We start from the raw sequence: 18,175 nt of genomic DNA, 5'->3' as shown, positions 1-18,175 counted from the left end.
AGTTTTGGAGGAGTTACTCCTGAGCTCTGCCATAATCCAGTGGTATTCAATCTCCCGAGGGCAGCTCACAGCACCAGTACACTAAAATGCAGAGAGTTATGGTACTTCTGTCTTCTCTGTGTATCAAGATAGAATTGGATAGTGGTAGAACTTTAATGCAGACATTTCTATAGGAAAAGTAGTTTTTATAGAATTGAAAGTCGAAATGTGAATGAATGTGAGCCAAGATGACTTTTTTTAGCTTAATGAAAAAATAAGACAGAATTTTAACTTTCCTACTTGTTGTCTGGCCCCAGGAAGTGTCAATTCCAATGTGCAGTCTTGCAGTGTCTAAAGGTTTGGTTTTGACAAAAACCATTAGCAACTACTGCGGTTCTGAGCTGTAGCAACAGTAGAGTCTGCTCAGAATATTCTCCCTTTAGTTCTCATCAGGTTCTCACTTCTGCAACCAGACATAATAAGTATCAAAGCCACCATGCCAACAATTAATTTGTGCTTCTGCTAAAGCAAATATGGGTGTCTTCACACTATCGTTCTATTGCCAGGGTGTCTGTATTGAATACATGCATCCACATTAGAGGAAACGCTTGCTATCACTCAACAGTCACATTCTTTCAGCAAGAGTTCACACCTTACATGCTTAATCTTTTCTTTTAAATCTCCATTTGATTTTCCCCCTAAGTAAAAGTCATGGCAACAAGACAAAGTAGGATTTGTTCAGTCTAACTTGTGATAATGAAGAAAATGTCTATAAAGAATAGTTGCCTTCATTAATCTTTACATTAATTAGTGAATCAATGGTAATGACACAGCTGACATACATAGGTGATGTAGGCCAATGAACATCAAGTCCAACTGTAACCTGGCTATGCCAAGTCCACCCCTAAGCCATGTCCCTTAAGCAGCACATCTACCTATGACTGCACAACTTCCCTGGATAGCCTGCCAATGCTTGACAGCCCTTTTGGTGAAGAAATACATCATAATATCCAATTTAAAGCCCCCTGAGCCTCCTTTTCTCCAAGTTGGACCCTCCCAACTCCCTCAGCAGCTCATCACAGGACTTGTGCTCCAGACCCTTCCCCAGCTCTCTTGACCTTCTTTGGACACACTCCAGCAGTTCCATATCCTTCTTAGTCAGGGGCTCAGAAATGCGCACAGGATTTGAGGTATGGCCTCACCAGTGCTGAGTACAGGGGGTCAATCCCTGCTCTTCTCCTGCTGGCACACTATTGCTGGCACAGGCCAGGATGCCATTGGCCCTCTTGGCCACCTGGGCACTGCTGGCTCATGTTCAGCTGCTGTCACCAGCACCCCCAGGTCCTTTTCCTGGGGCAGCTTTGTAGCCACTCTGCCCCAGCCTGTGGCACTGCCTGGGGTTGGTGTGACCCAAGGGCAGGACCCAGCACTGGGCCTTGCTGAGCCTCACACCACTGGGCTCAGCCTATGATCCAGCTTGTCCACACTCCTCCATGGAGCCCTATAACCCTTTGCTTAATTTAACTGTCATGTAATTCTCAGTGCTTAGTTTTCCACATGGTGAATGCCATTTTGAGTCTGCGATTAAACTAACCCATGAGGAGTAACTCTGAATTTGTAATAGAGCTGAATACAAAGTGTTTCATATTATTTTATTCCCTTTCTTCTAATCTGAAAAGTAAAATCATCCTGTCTTACTTAAGCAATTTGATAGCATTTAGTCATAGATGTGAGTCGTGGCTTGCTAGGGCCTTAAAGGTGATAGTTGTGGGGGGCGTGGGGGGGGGGGGGGGGGGTTGTCAAAGGTACTTCAGAGGAATGAATTGTTGATTTTTTTTGCCTTGGTTTTGGTTTTTTTTGTTTTTTTTTGTTTGTTTAGGGGTTTTTTGTTTTTTGTTTTTTAATAGATTTTTCCTTTGTGAAAGGGAAAGTGGAGCCTTCTGTTATAGTCTTTGAACTCAGGTCTTGCAAGCTTTTTTTTTTACTGGTGTAATACCATTATTTTAAATGATGCTGTTTCTGATTTATGCCAGAGAGATCAGCCAGCCCACTTTCTTTGTGCACTGTGAAATTGAGCACTTCTTTTTGTTGTGTACTTACATTTCTTTAGTAAAAATATTTCCCTGAAATTGTCAAAACATTCCAAGATTTATTTCTTTCATACCCATCTATTTTTAATAGGAAAAATCATATAATTTAAAGTTTGTTTGTCATTTTATTTTCTCATTAAATATAAATGAAAATGATGCTGTTTACTGCCACTATGAAATGTTGGTGCTGAGGATGAGGGATTTGTCACATCACTTCAGCAGTAACTCAGCTTAACCAGGCACAGGAAGTTCTGTCTGTGATAGGGGTAGTACCTAACGCTTAGGGGATTTTTGAAGGAAGAGGAAAAAACCCTTTTTCTTTGTGGTTTCATTTTCGTTTAATTGCAAACCACTTAGCAGTGTTCTCAGACTTGCTGTAGTCTGTAGTGTGAGCTGGAGGCCTATGCTTTGGGGGTAATCATTCCACCCCATCCTTGACTAGTTTGGGGTGTGGAAAGGTTATTGATGAATAATGGTGTCTCACTCCTGTTCTTGCTCTCACAACGCTGTTTACTCCTCTCTACCTCTCTGCCTGTGGAATCCAGAGAGAGCATGTCTGCTACATGTGAGTCTTCTAAGGGCCCTTCAGTCTAGTTTTACACCTGTCCACCAGCTCTTCAGATTATTCAAAATTTTAGCAACATGAGAAAAATCATTCGAACTATTTTCCAAATTACCCATCCTAAAATACAGAATTTATGACTCATACACATCCTCTTGTTGAAGTTCTGTCACTGTTCGATTTTCCTGATCAATGGCTGACTAGAATGGGTTTCCATGTTTGGTTAAGCATTTATGAGGTGCTTTTTAATTTTTAACCATTTTTTTCCTGAAGACTCCCCACCAAAATTGTGAAAGAATCAACAAATATTGAAAAGTTTAATTAATGAGTTAGTGAGCTTTTGTGTCTAGTACCAGAAGTTTTAAATTTCAATGTTAATTCATCCATCACTCCTCACCTACAGAACATTCCCGGTTTGTATCAGTAGGGACTACTTGCAGAAATGTTGAGTTTTGCTCTGTATGGAATTCTCATCACAGTCATCAGTGAAGAAGCCTAATATTCATAAGAAGGTTGAGAATGTTCATAAGAAGTTCACGAGAAGCTGAGATGCACTTGTTGACACCTCACATGAGGTGTAGTCTAGCAAACAGAAGGATTCTTTTATGTGCACATATGCATAAGCAGTATTTACAAACACTAAATAAGAATGGTCACAGATTTGAAACTCTGAATAGATTTTATTTTGGCAGAGGATAGGTCTGTCTTGCTTTGCCCATGGGAAGTGATTAAATCACTGCTAAGCCGCATGAAAACATAGGAAGGTCAGCAAATTTGTATGAGAATTGCCACATGGTGTCCTGTGCCAGGTTAGGGGGACCCTTAGCTTTCCCAGCATGTAACTGATTCTGAAATAGTCTCTTATCACTCTTCTGGGTAATTTTCTGACCCACAGAAGCTGTTGGCATCTGTGCCTCACCCAGGACTCTACTGGCCTTTGGGACTGTATTCTCAGGTTGTTCTGTATTCTGGGTGTTCTGCCATGGCTTTTGTAGACTCATGTTGTCCCTTGGATAGCTCTGCTGTTTTTTAAGCACATCTGACTGTATCTGGAGGTAGAGTGCTGCACTTTCTGAAGGGAGAGTGAGGGGAGAAATATGATCACACTGATCAGAAGTATTTGCTGGGACATGTTGCTATAATAGTTCTGCACAATACAGAACCTTGGGGGAGATGCACTGCTTCCGGGAGCCCACCACATCCTTATGTGCATCCTATTTGTCTGTTTATCTAAAAGACAGCAGTATTTGCTGCCGCAATGCCCCTGCTAACTGCCATGGGAAAATGCTCCTTGACTTTGCTTACCCTCAGGCTTTTGGAGTGTATGGATGGAGTGCAGGCAGTAGCACTAAGGCAGGGATCAGCAGTGAGTTTACAGTTCATACCTGTGTGAGGGGACATTTTTTGATCATCATTGCACCTTCCTGTTTTAGATGTCAGCCATCACTTTCATCTCTGCAGGATATCCAGAGTCAGCATTTGCCTCTGTTCTTCCTCGGTGCTGATGGGTTTAATACACATGTAAGCAAGATCCTTAAAACTGCTTCAGCATAAATGGCACAAGCTTGAGCTCTTCAGTCCAGTACTTTCTGGAATAATGCTTCCTTGGTTGTGTAGTCAGCAGAGAGCTCTTTGTGTTTTTACATATCTTTCATCTCAAGTCACTTCTAAAAGTAAAATCCAGTGCTCAGGTACATTAAATAGATTTGTGACATCTTGTCCTAGGCTGCAGATTAATGAAGCAATGGCTGTATTATTCAGCCTTCCCTACATGTATTTCTTCGCTTCTGGCAGATGTAGTATTGACAATATCCTTCATTTAATATGTCAGTCCCCCAAGTATAATTCAGTAGAGGTTACCAATATATTTCACTTAGCTCTTTCGCTTAGCTTTCCTTAACACGATCTGGGAGAAAATTTGTCAAAGCAAAACTTGCAGATAAGGTGGTAAGGAAGAGAGTGCACTAGTGTGACAGGCAGAAGCACCATTCTGAGTGAAGGGAAAGGCAAGTTAAAAGTAATTTCTTTTACTAAGGCATGCCGCGTAGTTCATGTTGGTTGAAAAGAGTAGCTTGGCCTGTGTAATTGAACAGTACTGTCATGTTGTGACACATGGAAATCAGAAGAATAAACGACAGTTTTCCTGGTCTTGGGATACAGTATATGGAAGATGGACTGTCTGACTTAATGACAATATTCTCCAAGGCTGCTTGACTTTTTCAGCTGGCAGTGGTACTGAGGATCTGTGATAAGGAGAGTGCAATTCTGTGTGCAACTTCTGACTACTACAGATGGAAAGAAATCATGAAAGTTCATGAGTCGTCTTCATTGTTTCTCACTGAAAGCCAGCATGCTTCCTCCAACACTAGTCTTATTCCTTACACTCAGAGGACAAGAAGTGAGAAACCTATATCAGACTGGGAAAACAAGACAGTAAATGGACATAATCATGATTCCAGAATCTGTATATAATCCATGCCTACCTGAAATCTCAGATTTGCCATAAATTTCACCAGAGAAAAATCTATTAATTTTTTTACTCTTCTATTGGAATTATACGTCAGAAGACCACCTATGCTGTCAAATTCCCCATAGAAATTAAAGGTGCTTTTTATGTTTACTAATACATTCATGTACAGAAGTTAGTAAACAGCAAAGTATGATATATTTCAAAGCATTATTACTAATAAGAAGTAGCTTATAGAATTATTGTTTCAGATTTTCTTATTTGTATTTACTCCGGTTCATTGATACTGCTTTTTGGTTTGTATAATCCAGAAATAGATGCCTTCTTTTTTTGCTATAATCTATGAATGTATGAACTTCAATTGTTGATTTCCTTGTTTTTATCACCTCTGAGTGATTCTTTCCCCCTTCCAATATCTGATTATTCACATCTGAGAAAGGAACTGCTTTACAAGAGACTCCTGCTTTTCATTACATCGAGCAAAGATAATCGTTTGTAACAGAACATAGCTTAGTGTAGGCAAGACCTTAAATATAGGATGTTCTATGTGTCACACCAAGAAATTATATTTTATTTGTGTATTTCTGAAATTGAGTTCTGACAGATCTTTCATTATGTAGGTGAGATTGAAGGACAGGGAGAGGAATGAGCAAGATGCTAATTTGTGCACTTAATTTTCAAACAGGAATTCTTGCCATTTACCAATTCTTCCTTATCTTTGTTCCAGAAATCTCCTCTATGTTTACCCTCAGAGGCTGAATTTTGCTAACCGACTGGCTTCTGCAAGGAACATTACCATCAAGATCCAATTTATGTGTGGTGAAGACCCATCCTGTGCAATGCCGGTAATAAATGCTGAGATTTCTTAGCAGGCTTTTGTTTACATGCATTCCTGAGAAACCTCTGAAGAGAATAGTCATTATTTACTTCCCATCACCACAGTTTCTAGTGGGGCCTTGGGAAGCCTAACACAGAGAGCTTGAGAAGCTTTTATTCTCATCCTAAAGCAGGACTATACTCCTTACCCACAACAAAAAAGACTTTTTTGTGATTCTAGTGGAACCAGAAGCATGTTGCTCTCATCTAAATCTTCCGACCCTATTTTCAGAAGAATGACATTACATCAGTATCATGCTGAAAATTCTAAGGGTAAAATTCACGGAGCTTCAGAGACCTTTTAAGAATGATGTAGTCTGTTTTGCAGGGTAACTGCTCTCTATGCACTATGTTTACACAAGTGCCGGAAGGTATTACACTGGAAGGTAAAAATTGGGATCTTCATTGCCTAAGCATGAATGGATGCACAATTATACGGTGTTTGTAGAGCTTTCTGTGTTTGAAACACTGTGTATTAGGGCATCCGTGTACCCTCCTAGCAGAATAGACAGTCCTATCTATGTTCAGGTTATTCATCATCTCTCACTGTAAGATCCTCTATTCAACTTTACCAAGCTTCAGAGGTTCAGTTTGACATGTTCCAACCCAGATGCCTGCTTCAGCCTGAATTTTTTTTATATTTTCAAGACATTGTTTTTGGCTACTAGAGAATGACATTGAGACAAAAATCTTCTGTGAATTTATGTGTTGAGGAAGGAAAACAATGAGTGGAAATATCACATTGAGGAAAACTCAGTCTAACAATCTGTTGGACCGAGGACTGTCACCCAACCAGTCTTTATCAGTGTGCTGATGTTGTTTAGTATATACTTCACAGCCTTGCTCCACATAACCTGTGGACCTGAAATCAGCAGTGTTTCCCAAGCTACATTTCTTCCAGAGCTAGAGCTGTGCCATGTGAATGTAGCACCTTCTTTTACACAATACTGCATTGTTGGTTTCCTTAAACTCTACCTGTGTTATGATTAGGTTTTGACAAATGGTTAGGACAGAGACAGTTCATCTATCTTCTCTCTCCACTGTAAGTGATCTTCCTTTTAATACATATATTACGACTTGCACAGTGCAGGGATTGTTGTCTAAGCTCATCTCCCAGGGCTCACTTTAAATTATTTGATTTCAAGGCCTTACCATAGACATGTATCTTAGGAAAGCAAATCTAGCACCAGAAATGCCTATTTTTCTTCATTGATTTTAAAGGGACTTTGGACCTCTAAGGTAAGGTGAGATGTATCTCACCTTGAATGTGCAAGTTACAACTGGAAAACAAAACTCCTAAAAATACTTTTTATTTAACTTTTTAGCACTTAGATAAAGGCAGTGTGACAACATGTAAGTGGCTTACCATAACTTTTTTCCTATGATTCCTGAACTTTTAGTTCATGACTAAAGAATGTGATGTGAGGTAGTCAGTGACTTAGAAATAAGTCTGCTCCATTTTCCTGGTGCTTTACCCTGAATGGAGTGTGGGGAAGGTGCTTGATAATAAGACAATTATGCCAAAAAGCTAAGATAAGCTGAGGAGTCATTTTAAATTTTTAGATACTGTCTTAAAATTTACACAAGATGATGACAAATAAATGCTGTAGTCCTGATTTTGTCTTCTTCTTAATGTAGGTAATTTTTGGGAAATCTTCAGGTCCAGAATTTGTCCAAGAAATATACACAGCTATCACATATCATAATAAGTAAGTGTTGTTACTATATATTTGTATGACTTAAGAAGTATTAATCATGATCTCTCTACATAATTTACCCTACATAGTTCATCAAGCAATGCCATTTTAAACATTTATGTTTTGTGCAATTTATCGTATCTAATTTGGATTGCTGCATTCATTTGCATAAGTGGCTGTTGTAGAGGTGACCTTTGCTTATCTTGTTTGAAGCTTTTTAGTAGTTGAGAATATTCCTACTATGATGATTCAGGAGCAGGAACAAGAAGCAGCACAAATTTTAAGATCATTCACTTCAATGAATTCAGAGATCCAAAAGAGCTGAAGGGACGTTCTCGTTCTCATAAATGAGAACTTGGGATTTAGGATTTGCCAAATACTTATGCAAAAATCCAAAACAGAGATTGAAATCTAGAGATCGGTGAAAGCTGAATCTGTCCAGCTCATGCTGTCTGTTTTCTTCTGATTCAAAGCTGTAGATTGTTCATAAATATAACTTCCAGATTCATAATGCATAAAAATATGCAAGTTCATTAAAATGTGTGTGTATATATATGTATACTTTGTTGAATTCAGCTCTGTTTTCAGAATTTATCTGGTTTTATAACCGTAGCACCTAAAAGCCAACTGGCAAATTTGCCTCTTGCTCATTCTTACACTTGTGTTGGGAACATGCTTGGCTTTTTTTTTTAACAGATCCCCTGACTTTTACGAAGAAGTGAAAATTAAGCTGCCAGCAAAACTCACAGAGAAACACCATCTACTGTTCACATTTTATCACATCAGCTGCCAACCCAAGCAAGGAGCATCTGTTGAAACCCTCCTAGGGTATTCAGTAAGTTCCATGTGATACATAGGAGTGGGTGTGTGTAGGTGCATGTATGTGCATGTCTATGTGTCTCCCATGCGGACTCTCTGCTTGTCAAGAATTTGGTCATTTATTCCTTTTCTGGTTATGGCAATACATCAAAACGAGTGGAAGATCTTAGTGTGAATTCATATAAACTATATGCCGCCTGAGATGTGTTACATCCTCATCCTATAATTTTAACTGTTGTGTCTTTGAACTTAATGAATTCACTTGAATCAACTGAAATATGCAACTAAATATTTGTAACAACAATGCCTTATAGCATGTCTCATTCTGTTAGATCCTATTTATTGGAAAAAAAAAAAACCTAAACCATACATAATTACAGTTATTACTGTTACCATGTCCATACATGAGGTAATAGCTAATGTAATATTTTCATTTAGGTTTTACATGGTACTTAATTTCTGCTCTAAATTGTCTTTTATCCACATAAAAATTTAAAAACCAGAAAGATGCTAAAAGCTAAAATTTAATTCTCTTGCCTTCTTTATCTTCATGTTGAGACTAGAATGTCTTAGATTAAGAAATACATGTTATAGCATAGTCTATCTGATCTTTTTCTTTATCAAACAGTATTTTTTACTGGAGAAATTTTCATATAAAAGGAAAGAATTGAGGATGACATTTTCAGATTTTAAAACATCCTACAGCTTTGGTCAGCAATGGAGATGTGGAGCCAGACAAGTACTTTCCATGAAGTACTTTTCTATGAAGTTTGGGAGGCCGTTGTGTTTGTGTATTTTTGGTTGTTTACTTGTTTGTTTCTTTGTTGGCTTTTGGAGTTTTCAAACCACAGTACTGAGCATCCTTTCAAATGGGCTTTCTTTTATGGGCAGTTATAGTCCCACCAATGTCAGTGAGATTGTTAAGAAATAAATTAGCTCAGGACCAAGGTTTGACATAGGTGAGGACTTAATTTTCAAGTTTCTGTTCATCTAATTACAAAATGTTTCTGCCCTATGATATTCAAATGCCCAGTCTCTTTCAGACTTGAATAAAAAATTAAATGTGTCCAAATATCAATGCAGGGATATGAAAAGTCAGACTGGCATGGTAACCACAAGGAAGATGTTCAATTTAATTCCAGCAAAACTTTAGCTGTTGATTTGCTTCAATACCAAGAATCAGTGTATTCAAGATACATGAATTTTTAAATCAAAACATGGATTCCACTAAATCCTTCTGATAGGATTTATTAGAAAAATGTGTGTCACACATGAGAAGCTCTGTGTTTGTTTTCTTCAAAAGAGATGGTTTGTAAAGTAGTCTTGTACATTTTTCTACAGTAGCTATCAGCTATCTTTGAATTTAAAATACAAAGAAATTACTGTTGAATGGGTTAGACCAGAGAAGCTTAGGTCAATATCTCATTTGTTGTTTCGTTGACTGTATCTAACAAATTAAATAAATGGGTCTAATCATACATCATCAGGAATATTGCTGTGTTTTCTCTTCATTTGTTTCAGTGGCTGCCAATTCAATTAAATGATCGTCTTCAAACTGGACATCATAGTCTTCCTGTTGCATTGGATAAACTGCCTTTACACTATTCAATTCACTCGCCTGAGGTAACAAACAAAATTGTCAAAAGATAGTATTTTCCTAATGTAGAAGAACAGCATAAGTGTTTTACAAACTAACATTGCTGTCCACTGGTAAGCAGTGCCTCCTTTTTGTTCTTTAGAAGGGGAAAGTGAAGAAAAGTGTTGTTGTTGTTGTTGTTGTTATTGTCACTGGTGTTAATATTTTATATAATTATACTTTTTTTTAGAAGTTAGCTATGCAAGAAAATTCTTGTGAATTGTCTAATCAGGGATACATTTGTTTCAAGAGTGTCAAGGCAATAATTTGATTTCTTCCACAGGATAATTTGGTTTGCTTTTTTTTTTTCTGTGGCTTTGGGGAAGGGGAGTAGAAATGGAATCAGGTATTACTGGAGGAGAAAACTGCTCCCAGTAAACATGGCATGTAGGAAATTTGTACCACATCACCACAGAATGCCTTTGGCAATGCTTTGACCATGAAATTTTAGCCTTAACAATATCCTATCAGAAGATGTATATATACGTGGTCTGTGCTAGACATCCAGCTGAAATTGTTTAAATTTCCCTGTTCAATGCATCAGCTTCTGTACAATTGTCTATGAGAACAAGGAGATTCTTAGCTGTCATCCTCTGTGTGGCACTGAATTTGGATGTCTAAAATGAAGTGAATAGTGGGAATACCCTATAGACCCTCATGTAAACAGACTTTCTGTTTGAGCATTAAAAGGATGATTCCCATTTTTTTTTCCATCACAGAAAATTCCATCTCAGACACCCCCTATTAAGTGGGTTGAAGGACACAAGGGCGTTTTCATTGTTGAAGTTCAAGCTGTGTCATCTGTTCACACCCAGGTAATGCATCAGAAACAACACACAGCTTTAGTTTCATTTCAAAGAAAATTCAGATGTCCAGGCCAATTTAGCGGGTTTATGAAACTGAGTTTCACACAGTTTAAAAAAAATTAGGAGCTATGGAAATAACCTGATAACCTCTGTGAATGAAATCCTTTGGTGAAATTAAATCTATTGGTGTAAGTGAACAAATGAGCACTCCTGGCAGGAAGTCACATGGAGCAATAGGGAGCCTGGTGTCCTCTCAGCTCAGCAGGGGTCTGCTCAGGCTGTGACTGAAAGGTGCTGTCAGGGCACAGTGCCAGCTTCTGCAGTCTGCGTCTTCTGTTCTTCAAGGCTAGTTCAGACTGTGTGTCTGCACCTCCAAAGGCATAGCTCCTCCGCAGCTCCATTGACAGGTCATACGCTGCCAGTATGTGTTAAGCAGCTCACTTGTCAATGCCATGTGCTCTGGGGACACAAGCTTAGTGCTGGGTGAGACCTCAGTGATTCCCATCATTTAAATGCCACAGGAAATTGGATCTTTGCCCGTCTTACTGAGATGCTGGTTTGAGACAGATCAGCTTTGTTTTGTTTCTGTTCCTTTTCAGTGGCTCTTATCCCTTATCCCATTCTAGTTAATCCTGGTAAATATGTCCTAACAGCTGAAGGCCCTGTATTTGAAGCAGGTCCATCAACCCTTTGCAGCATGTTTTTTAAATGCAAGTAGGGCATAATCATATGGCACATAACTTGTAGGTAGCTGGAACTCGGGTGTGTGGCAGAGGGACTATGATGTGACTGTTTTATCAAATAGAAGGAAAAGTCTTTTCATTAAATCAAGTGATCAGTTTAGTGAGGGCAGTAACTTTCCTGCCTTTAAGCTGATCTCACCACAGTCTGAATTTGAACCAGATGAATAGGAGCAAACAAAGCACTGTGACAGCTGCTTTACAAGTTGATCACTCAGAACAGCCACTACTGAAAACCAGAAGGGCAAAAATCTTTCCTTTCATCCCATGAGGTGGTATGATCAGGCTTTTCTTAGGCAGAGCTAGCCTGAAGTATATCAACTTTGTTAACTGTGAGTGCACTGTATTTGCAGGACAACCATCTGGAGAAGTTCTTCACCTTGTGCCATTCTCTGGAAAGCCAAGTGACATTCCCCTTTCGAGTGATGGATCAGAAGATTACAGAGGCTTCCTTGGAGCATGAATTGAAACTCAGCATTATCTGTTTGAATTCTTCACGCCTTGAACCTCTTGTCTTATTTTTGCATTTGGTACTAGATAAACTTTTCCAGCTGGCTGTACAGCCTATGGTCATAGCTGGCCAGACAGGTATTTACTGGTTCATGGTCTTCAAGAGGCTTTGCAAGCAACCTAGATGTGTGGGGGAAATGCTTGCTGAAATATTCAGGCTTAGATTTAGTATTTAGGGTAGCACACTTCAGAAAGAGTTGTGCTGCTCAAGACAGAGTTTGCACAATTTAATCAGGCTTAATGGAGTTGCTGCCTTTTCTCCTTGCCCCCTGCATTTGAGACTCAGTCTCTGGTTGAAAGGTACATTGAACTGTAGTAATTTACTTATCTGAAAATATAGGTCAGAAAGTGGGTTGTGGATCAACTTCGTTTAGAATTGGGTTGTTTTGCAAGTAAAACACCAGGAAAATCATTATCCTACAACTGATACTGCTGTCTGCATCATATCCTCTGCCCAAAGATCTTTAGACAGAGTTGAGTGAGCACAAACCCAGAGAATATAATAGTGAACACTGAGTTTTGTTTTACCGAGATGCCAGTTGTCCATAACATATGTTAAGTCTGGAAAAATGGCATACTTGCATGCAGTGGTGTAGGTAATTTCCTATCTCATTCAGATAATCAACATCTGTCATCCTCTACAATATCTGTGCTAAAGCTTGCTAGCTTGGATGTGTTTGTCAGCTGTAGAGTAATGAGTCTTAGTATTCTGCAAGAAGATAGTTTATAGGAAATGTGTGAAAGCTGCTAGAAATGTAATTAACAGTTTTATGTAGCACAAAGTGACAGAACACCAGTGATTTGGTTGAAAGTCAGTGAGTCTGCTAAAGAGTGTTTATTGGCCTATGTAGACTTTGAGTCTGGTCAGACATAGCAATTGCTGTCTAAAACTCTGAATTTGTTAAGGACTGAATTGAACCTTGCAAGATTAGTTGTTGATTCAAAGAATGACCTCACTTAATTATGTTATACCCTTCAGTACTGACTCTAATTCTTGCCTTTGTTTCACAGCCAACTTCTCACAGTTTGCCTTTGAGTCTGTGGTTGCAATAGTGAATAGTCTCCACAATAGCAAAGAGCTGAGCAAGGATCAGCATGGAAGGAACTGTCTCCTGGCATCTTATGTGTACTATGTATTTCGTCTGCCAGACCCACAAAGAGAAGTGGTCAAACCAGGTATTGTTGGTGCAAGAGTTGCAGAAGTATTTTTTTTCTTGATATATGCTGTTCAGCATGGCACTTTTGAGAGCAGGACTTAAGGCATTGATCTTTAAGATAGCAAACACAACTTCTCAGACCCAGACTGCGTACCGTTTAAGCACTAAGAGATAGGTCAGGAATATCAGCACTGCAAAGAGCAATATGAATTTGCCCCTGATAATCTCCACCCTCAGTTACTAATTTAAATTGAAAGGTTGAGGTGAGAGGTTTCCATAGCTACAAGCTGTTGTAGCTTCATGAAGATAAATGCAAGAGAGATTGCCTAAACGGAAACTTTTTCTAGAATGATTTCTTTCATAAGTTAAAATGGCCTTAAGATGCCAGATTTTTACTGACCTATGCATAAATAAATTACTTTCCATGCAAAGTGACCTACTGCCAAGTGTTACAGGGTCGAGCTCACCCAATATCTACTTTGCATTAAGTAGATTTTACTTGACATTGGAGGATAAAATACTGTAAGACCGGCAGGTTTAAACAGGTGATCTTTCTCCTCTTCTCAACCCTGGTGAGGCCACCTGTGTCCCGTCTCTGAACTCCCCACTACAAGAGAGATGTGAACATGTTGGACAGAGACGGGCCAAGGGCCACAAAAATAGCAAAGGGTCTGGAATGTCTCTTCAACAAAGAAAGGCTGAGAGAGCTGGGCTCTTCAGCCTGGAGAAAAGAATTCTCAGGGAGGGATCTTCAGTGTACACAAAGAGCTGAAAAGAGAGTGCAAAGACAGAGCCTGGCTGGTTCCAGTGGCACCCAGTGACAAGATCAGAGGCAATGGGCACACACTGAAACAGAAATAACATGAGGAAACACTTCCTCTGAGGGTGACTGAGCACTGGTACAGGTTGCCCTGGGAGGTTGCCCAAGCCTCTCACCTTGGAGATAGTAGAAAGCCACCTGGTTGTAGTCCCAGGCAGCTGACTCAAGGTGATCCTGCTTGAGCAGAGGGGTTAGACTAGATGGCTCTTCAGTGGGCCCTTCCAGCCTCAGCCATTCTGGTATTCTGTTGCAATCATTATCCTAAAGCCTATAGGATTCATTTGATTAATTGGTATCTATTCAATGATTTAACACAAGCAGCTGTCCTGTGGGAGCTAAAGGTGTGTAGGCCTTTTTCTCCTTTGAATATTAATTTAAATCCCCCTTGAGGCACATTTAGACTGATGTTGGGATGTGTGAAAATCTGTGAGCTCACATACACTTGGGCATTTTTTGTCCTGGAGAAATAAGGTCTTTGGTGAAACTGAAAACTAGATATCATTTAGTGAAATTCCTGATGGCAGTGCTCCCTGCTTCCTTGGATACTTCAAAGATGGTATTAAATCATGTATTGAAGGTGGTATTTTGTGTTTAGACCTGTGAATATTGTCTTAATCTACAGCAAATTAAAAAGAGCTGATGGGAAGAAAGAACTATTGTAATAGTGCTGCTGCTTAGGTAGCCCTCTTAATCTTTTGGTACTGCTTGTGCAATCACCCTGTTAACTGTTGACTGGGATAATATATGTAACATCTCTTTCAATGCCTGTGTAGATTGCTAATGAAGCAGCTGGTAGTAGGTTTTTCGGGAGTTTTGTTCTTTTCAAAGTGCTGATGTTATAACACCGCTGAGCAAAACCAGCTTGAACCTGATGTTTGTCTCATATACATGTCCTTTAGTCTTAATTCAAGCATCTCACTGTGGCAGGTGGAGGCAGCAGTGCCGTTTCGACAGAATCGCGTTATTACACCTTTGGACGCACTTCCGCAGTGTCTGTAGGAAGCAAACTCCTGCAGAGCCGAGTGATAAGCTGCAGCAATCCTGACATCACTGTTACACAATCTGCTAATGATGAGGAGGTCAAAAACATCATGTCATCCAAGGTAAGAGAACAAAGTCAAATATCTGGAGAATGGTATGGTGCAAAACCTAATAATCTTGATTTTGTCTTTGAGGGTTGGATTTGCTCCTTGTAAATGAACTGTATGTATCACCAGGAGCATTTTCTGTTTATCTGATTTGGCATAAATGCATGTTAAATCCCATTGCTAAATTCTGATGTCTCTTACCATTGTAGAGTAGGAGGTGAGAGCTCTGTCTCTTGTTTATGGCTTAGACACTTCACAGAGGCATTTGCTTTTTTTGACTTGCCTCACTCTCCTGTTTTTCCAGATATTTAAGTCCTGTTCACAACTGGTGACCTGGTCTGGTCCAAGTCACAGAGTTAGTGCAGCCACAGACCTTTCTTCCTCGTTTTGTTTGGTGTCATATAGTTTCCTATTTAAAAAAAAAAAACCACCACCAACAACAACAAAGAAAAAAAAGCAACAAAAAACCAACAAAAAAAACCAACCCTAAATGTCAGTAGTCAATTATATGACAGCAGCCCCATAGCTTTATATGAGCTACAGTGCAGATGCCATGTGCATAATTTGCACCTGGGTCTTTCCAAATACTTCATGCAACCACAGAGTGAAATACAACCTTCCTCTGCATTCTCATCCACTGCTACATATACCACCAGTGGCTTGCAGGACAGAAAGGTCGAGAACATCCAAGAGGAAGGATTTTATTTCCCTGATTGGCACTGGGTGGTCGTTGACTTACAGCATCCCAGCTCATCTCAGAACTTTATGAGGATGGCTGTGTGCAGCTGTCTGGGGAAATCAAAACCTCGAGTTTGCCATTCAGCTGGAGCTGGGAAGCTATGCCTCTGGCAAAAGCAGGATTTTTTTCCCCTGTGCAAGGAACCTGTTGCTAGTTGCAACCCTGGCAGATCCCTACAGCAATACATCTGATGAGGTCTGAACTGTATCCCCCCTCACTTTTCTTTGAGTGTTATATATGTAAAATAGTGCTTCTCAAGTAGGTTCTTTTCGGAAATATTTTGAAGTCTTTTCTCTGTTGAATGAGCATATGCTTCTCCATCTAAAATGAATAGGTACTGGTCTTTAGCTAATTAAATCAGAACTGGTAAGATACACAGGCTTTGACAATTTATTTGATTTGTTCATATGCGCATGTATATCCATCCATACCAGTTTTTAATAATGTAGATTTGAATTTTATGACTTTTACTCTAATGTACTGTGTCCTAGGGGGGAAAAAAAGGCAAATCAGACCTCAAGGCATTTTTCCAAATTAATACAAAATTTAAATGTTTGATATTACAGCTTCATCACATTGATAAATGTAGAAATTTACAATTGGTTACTGCCGATCCACTGCATCTTAAATTGTCATAACTTTTAATGGAAGGAAGAACTTCAAGGGGCTAATTAGTTTCGATGTACAGCCGGGGATAGACTCACACCTTTAAAGGGTGAATCATATCCTCCAAAGTACAGCTGCAGTGCTGCCATTGGTCACGCGATGGCAGTGCATTTGCACCCTGCTGTTGCTGCTGCTGTCCGGTGATTTTCAGCCTTGAGTGGGAAGGGGGATGGGAAGAAGGAAAGAGAATAACTGTTTACATGAATGTATGTGCATAACTTAAAAAAAACCCAAACAAACCCCCAACTGCAGGTGATTTCTTCTCTGTTAATTAGATTAAGTTAGTTATGGATTTACTATTATGAATTTCTTCCATCTGTGTCCCCCAGCCTGTGGATCACAGTTCCAGTCGGATGTCTTACTACGTTGAAGGAACAAATGACATGTCAGGCCTTTGTGCAAGCACAAGACCATCCAATAAAAAGGTAGGCTATGGCTGTGCATGAGGGAACTCCTTGCAGAACCTGGAGCATCCTGAGGTAGTGCTGGCAATTGGCCCTTCTAAATGTGGAGAGGGAAGCAACGGAACAAAATAACAACCAGTTTTATCAAACAAGGAATTAATGATGAGATATTGAATCTGTGGGTAAACATTACTCAAACTTTTTTGCTTCTGTTCCAGAGTCTTTAGATTCTTTATCCAGGACAGATTTAGACAAGTATCAGCCTGTCTAAATCCTCCCTTTGCTCTCTTTCTCAAGGTTTTAGAGCCTCTGTCATTTTCCACTGCTGTTTACCTTTGGATACATGTCTTTACATGTTACAGTAAAGCCGATTCAGAAATATTTGCCTCCTCTTTCTTCTGTAAAGAATTATTTTCTTTGTCCCTTTTTGTAGCTTTTAGAACTGAGCTTTTTATAGTCCAAATTTGAATTTCCTAAAAGTTTAGGTAATTGGGATTGTGTGTCTTTTGTTCAGATCTCACTGTGAAAAGTATTGTCTTCTACAAATGTCTTTACAAGGTCTGCTGTGCTTATTGCTCTGTCTTTCTCTTCCACCAGAGTCAATCTTACTTTTACCTTCTCTCAGAAAAACATGGATGTGCTAAACAAAAATGCTTAGCAGTGAGTGGGAAACATGACTTCTCCCTGTTGTGCACACAGACAATGACCTGAGAATAGTCCAAAGGCATTTCCCTCTTCAGTTATGTACAGTTCTGGATCCACAGAAAAATGGGTTCCAAAGTCTGTTTGCCAACAGCATTCATTTTGGTGAAATCTGCCTTCTGATCTTGCAAGGATGCCCATACATCCCCATCTGGCTGCTCACCCTCCAGTATGGAAAAGTTTCCCACAGGGAAGATGTTGAAAATGAAAGATGAGTTAATTAAAAGCCATTTTCCAACAGTCTGTCTTTATTATGTAGCATTTCCATGAGGAACTGGCGTTGCAGATGGTGGTCAGCACGGGCATGGTGAGAGAATCAGTTTTCAAGTATGCCTGGTTCTTCTTTGAGCTCCTGGTAAGAGTTGACAATGGTATTTTACAGTTGGTTAATGGTGGCATGTTGCCATGCTTCAGGAA

The 18,175-nt window shown here is 39.5% G+C and overlaps 1 protein-coding gene across 1 annotated transcript in view; it reads left to right on the top strand.

The window, feature by feature from the left end:
- DOCK8 (dedicator of cytokinesis 8) overlaps positions 1-18,175 on the top strand; it is a 68,645-nt gene that overhangs the window by 19,379 nt on the left and 31,091 nt on the right. Inside the window, exons 14-23 of the mRNA XM_005427949.2 lie at positions 5,826-5,943; positions 7,613-7,683; positions 8,368-8,506; positions 10,012-10,113; positions 10,846-10,941; positions 12,026-12,260; positions 13,194-13,358; positions 15,087-15,262; positions 16,982-17,077; positions 18,018-18,113. Coding sequence (XP_005428006.1) covers positions 5,826-5,943; positions 7,613-7,683; positions 8,368-8,506; positions 10,012-10,113; positions 10,846-10,941; positions 12,026-12,260; positions 13,194-13,358; positions 15,087-15,262; positions 16,982-17,077; positions 18,018-18,113 — 1,294 coding nt within the window. The remainder of the gene's footprint in view (positions 1-5,825; positions 5,944-7,612; positions 7,684-8,367; positions 8,507-10,011; positions 10,114-10,845; positions 10,942-12,025; positions 12,261-13,193; positions 13,359-15,086; positions 15,263-16,981; positions 17,078-18,017; positions 18,114-18,175) is intronic.

This window comes from Geospiza fortis, unplaced genomic scaffold (assembly GCF_000277835.1).
Source record: "Geospiza fortis unplaced genomic scaffold, GeoFor_1.0 scaffold456, whole genome shotgun sequence".
Classification (NCBI taxonomy): Eukaryota; Metazoa; Chordata; class Aves; order Passeriformes; family Thraupidae; genus Geospiza; species Geospiza fortis.
The sequence above is the reverse complement of the archived record's forward strand: the minus strand, read 5'-3'. Positions and strand labels throughout refer to the sequence as shown.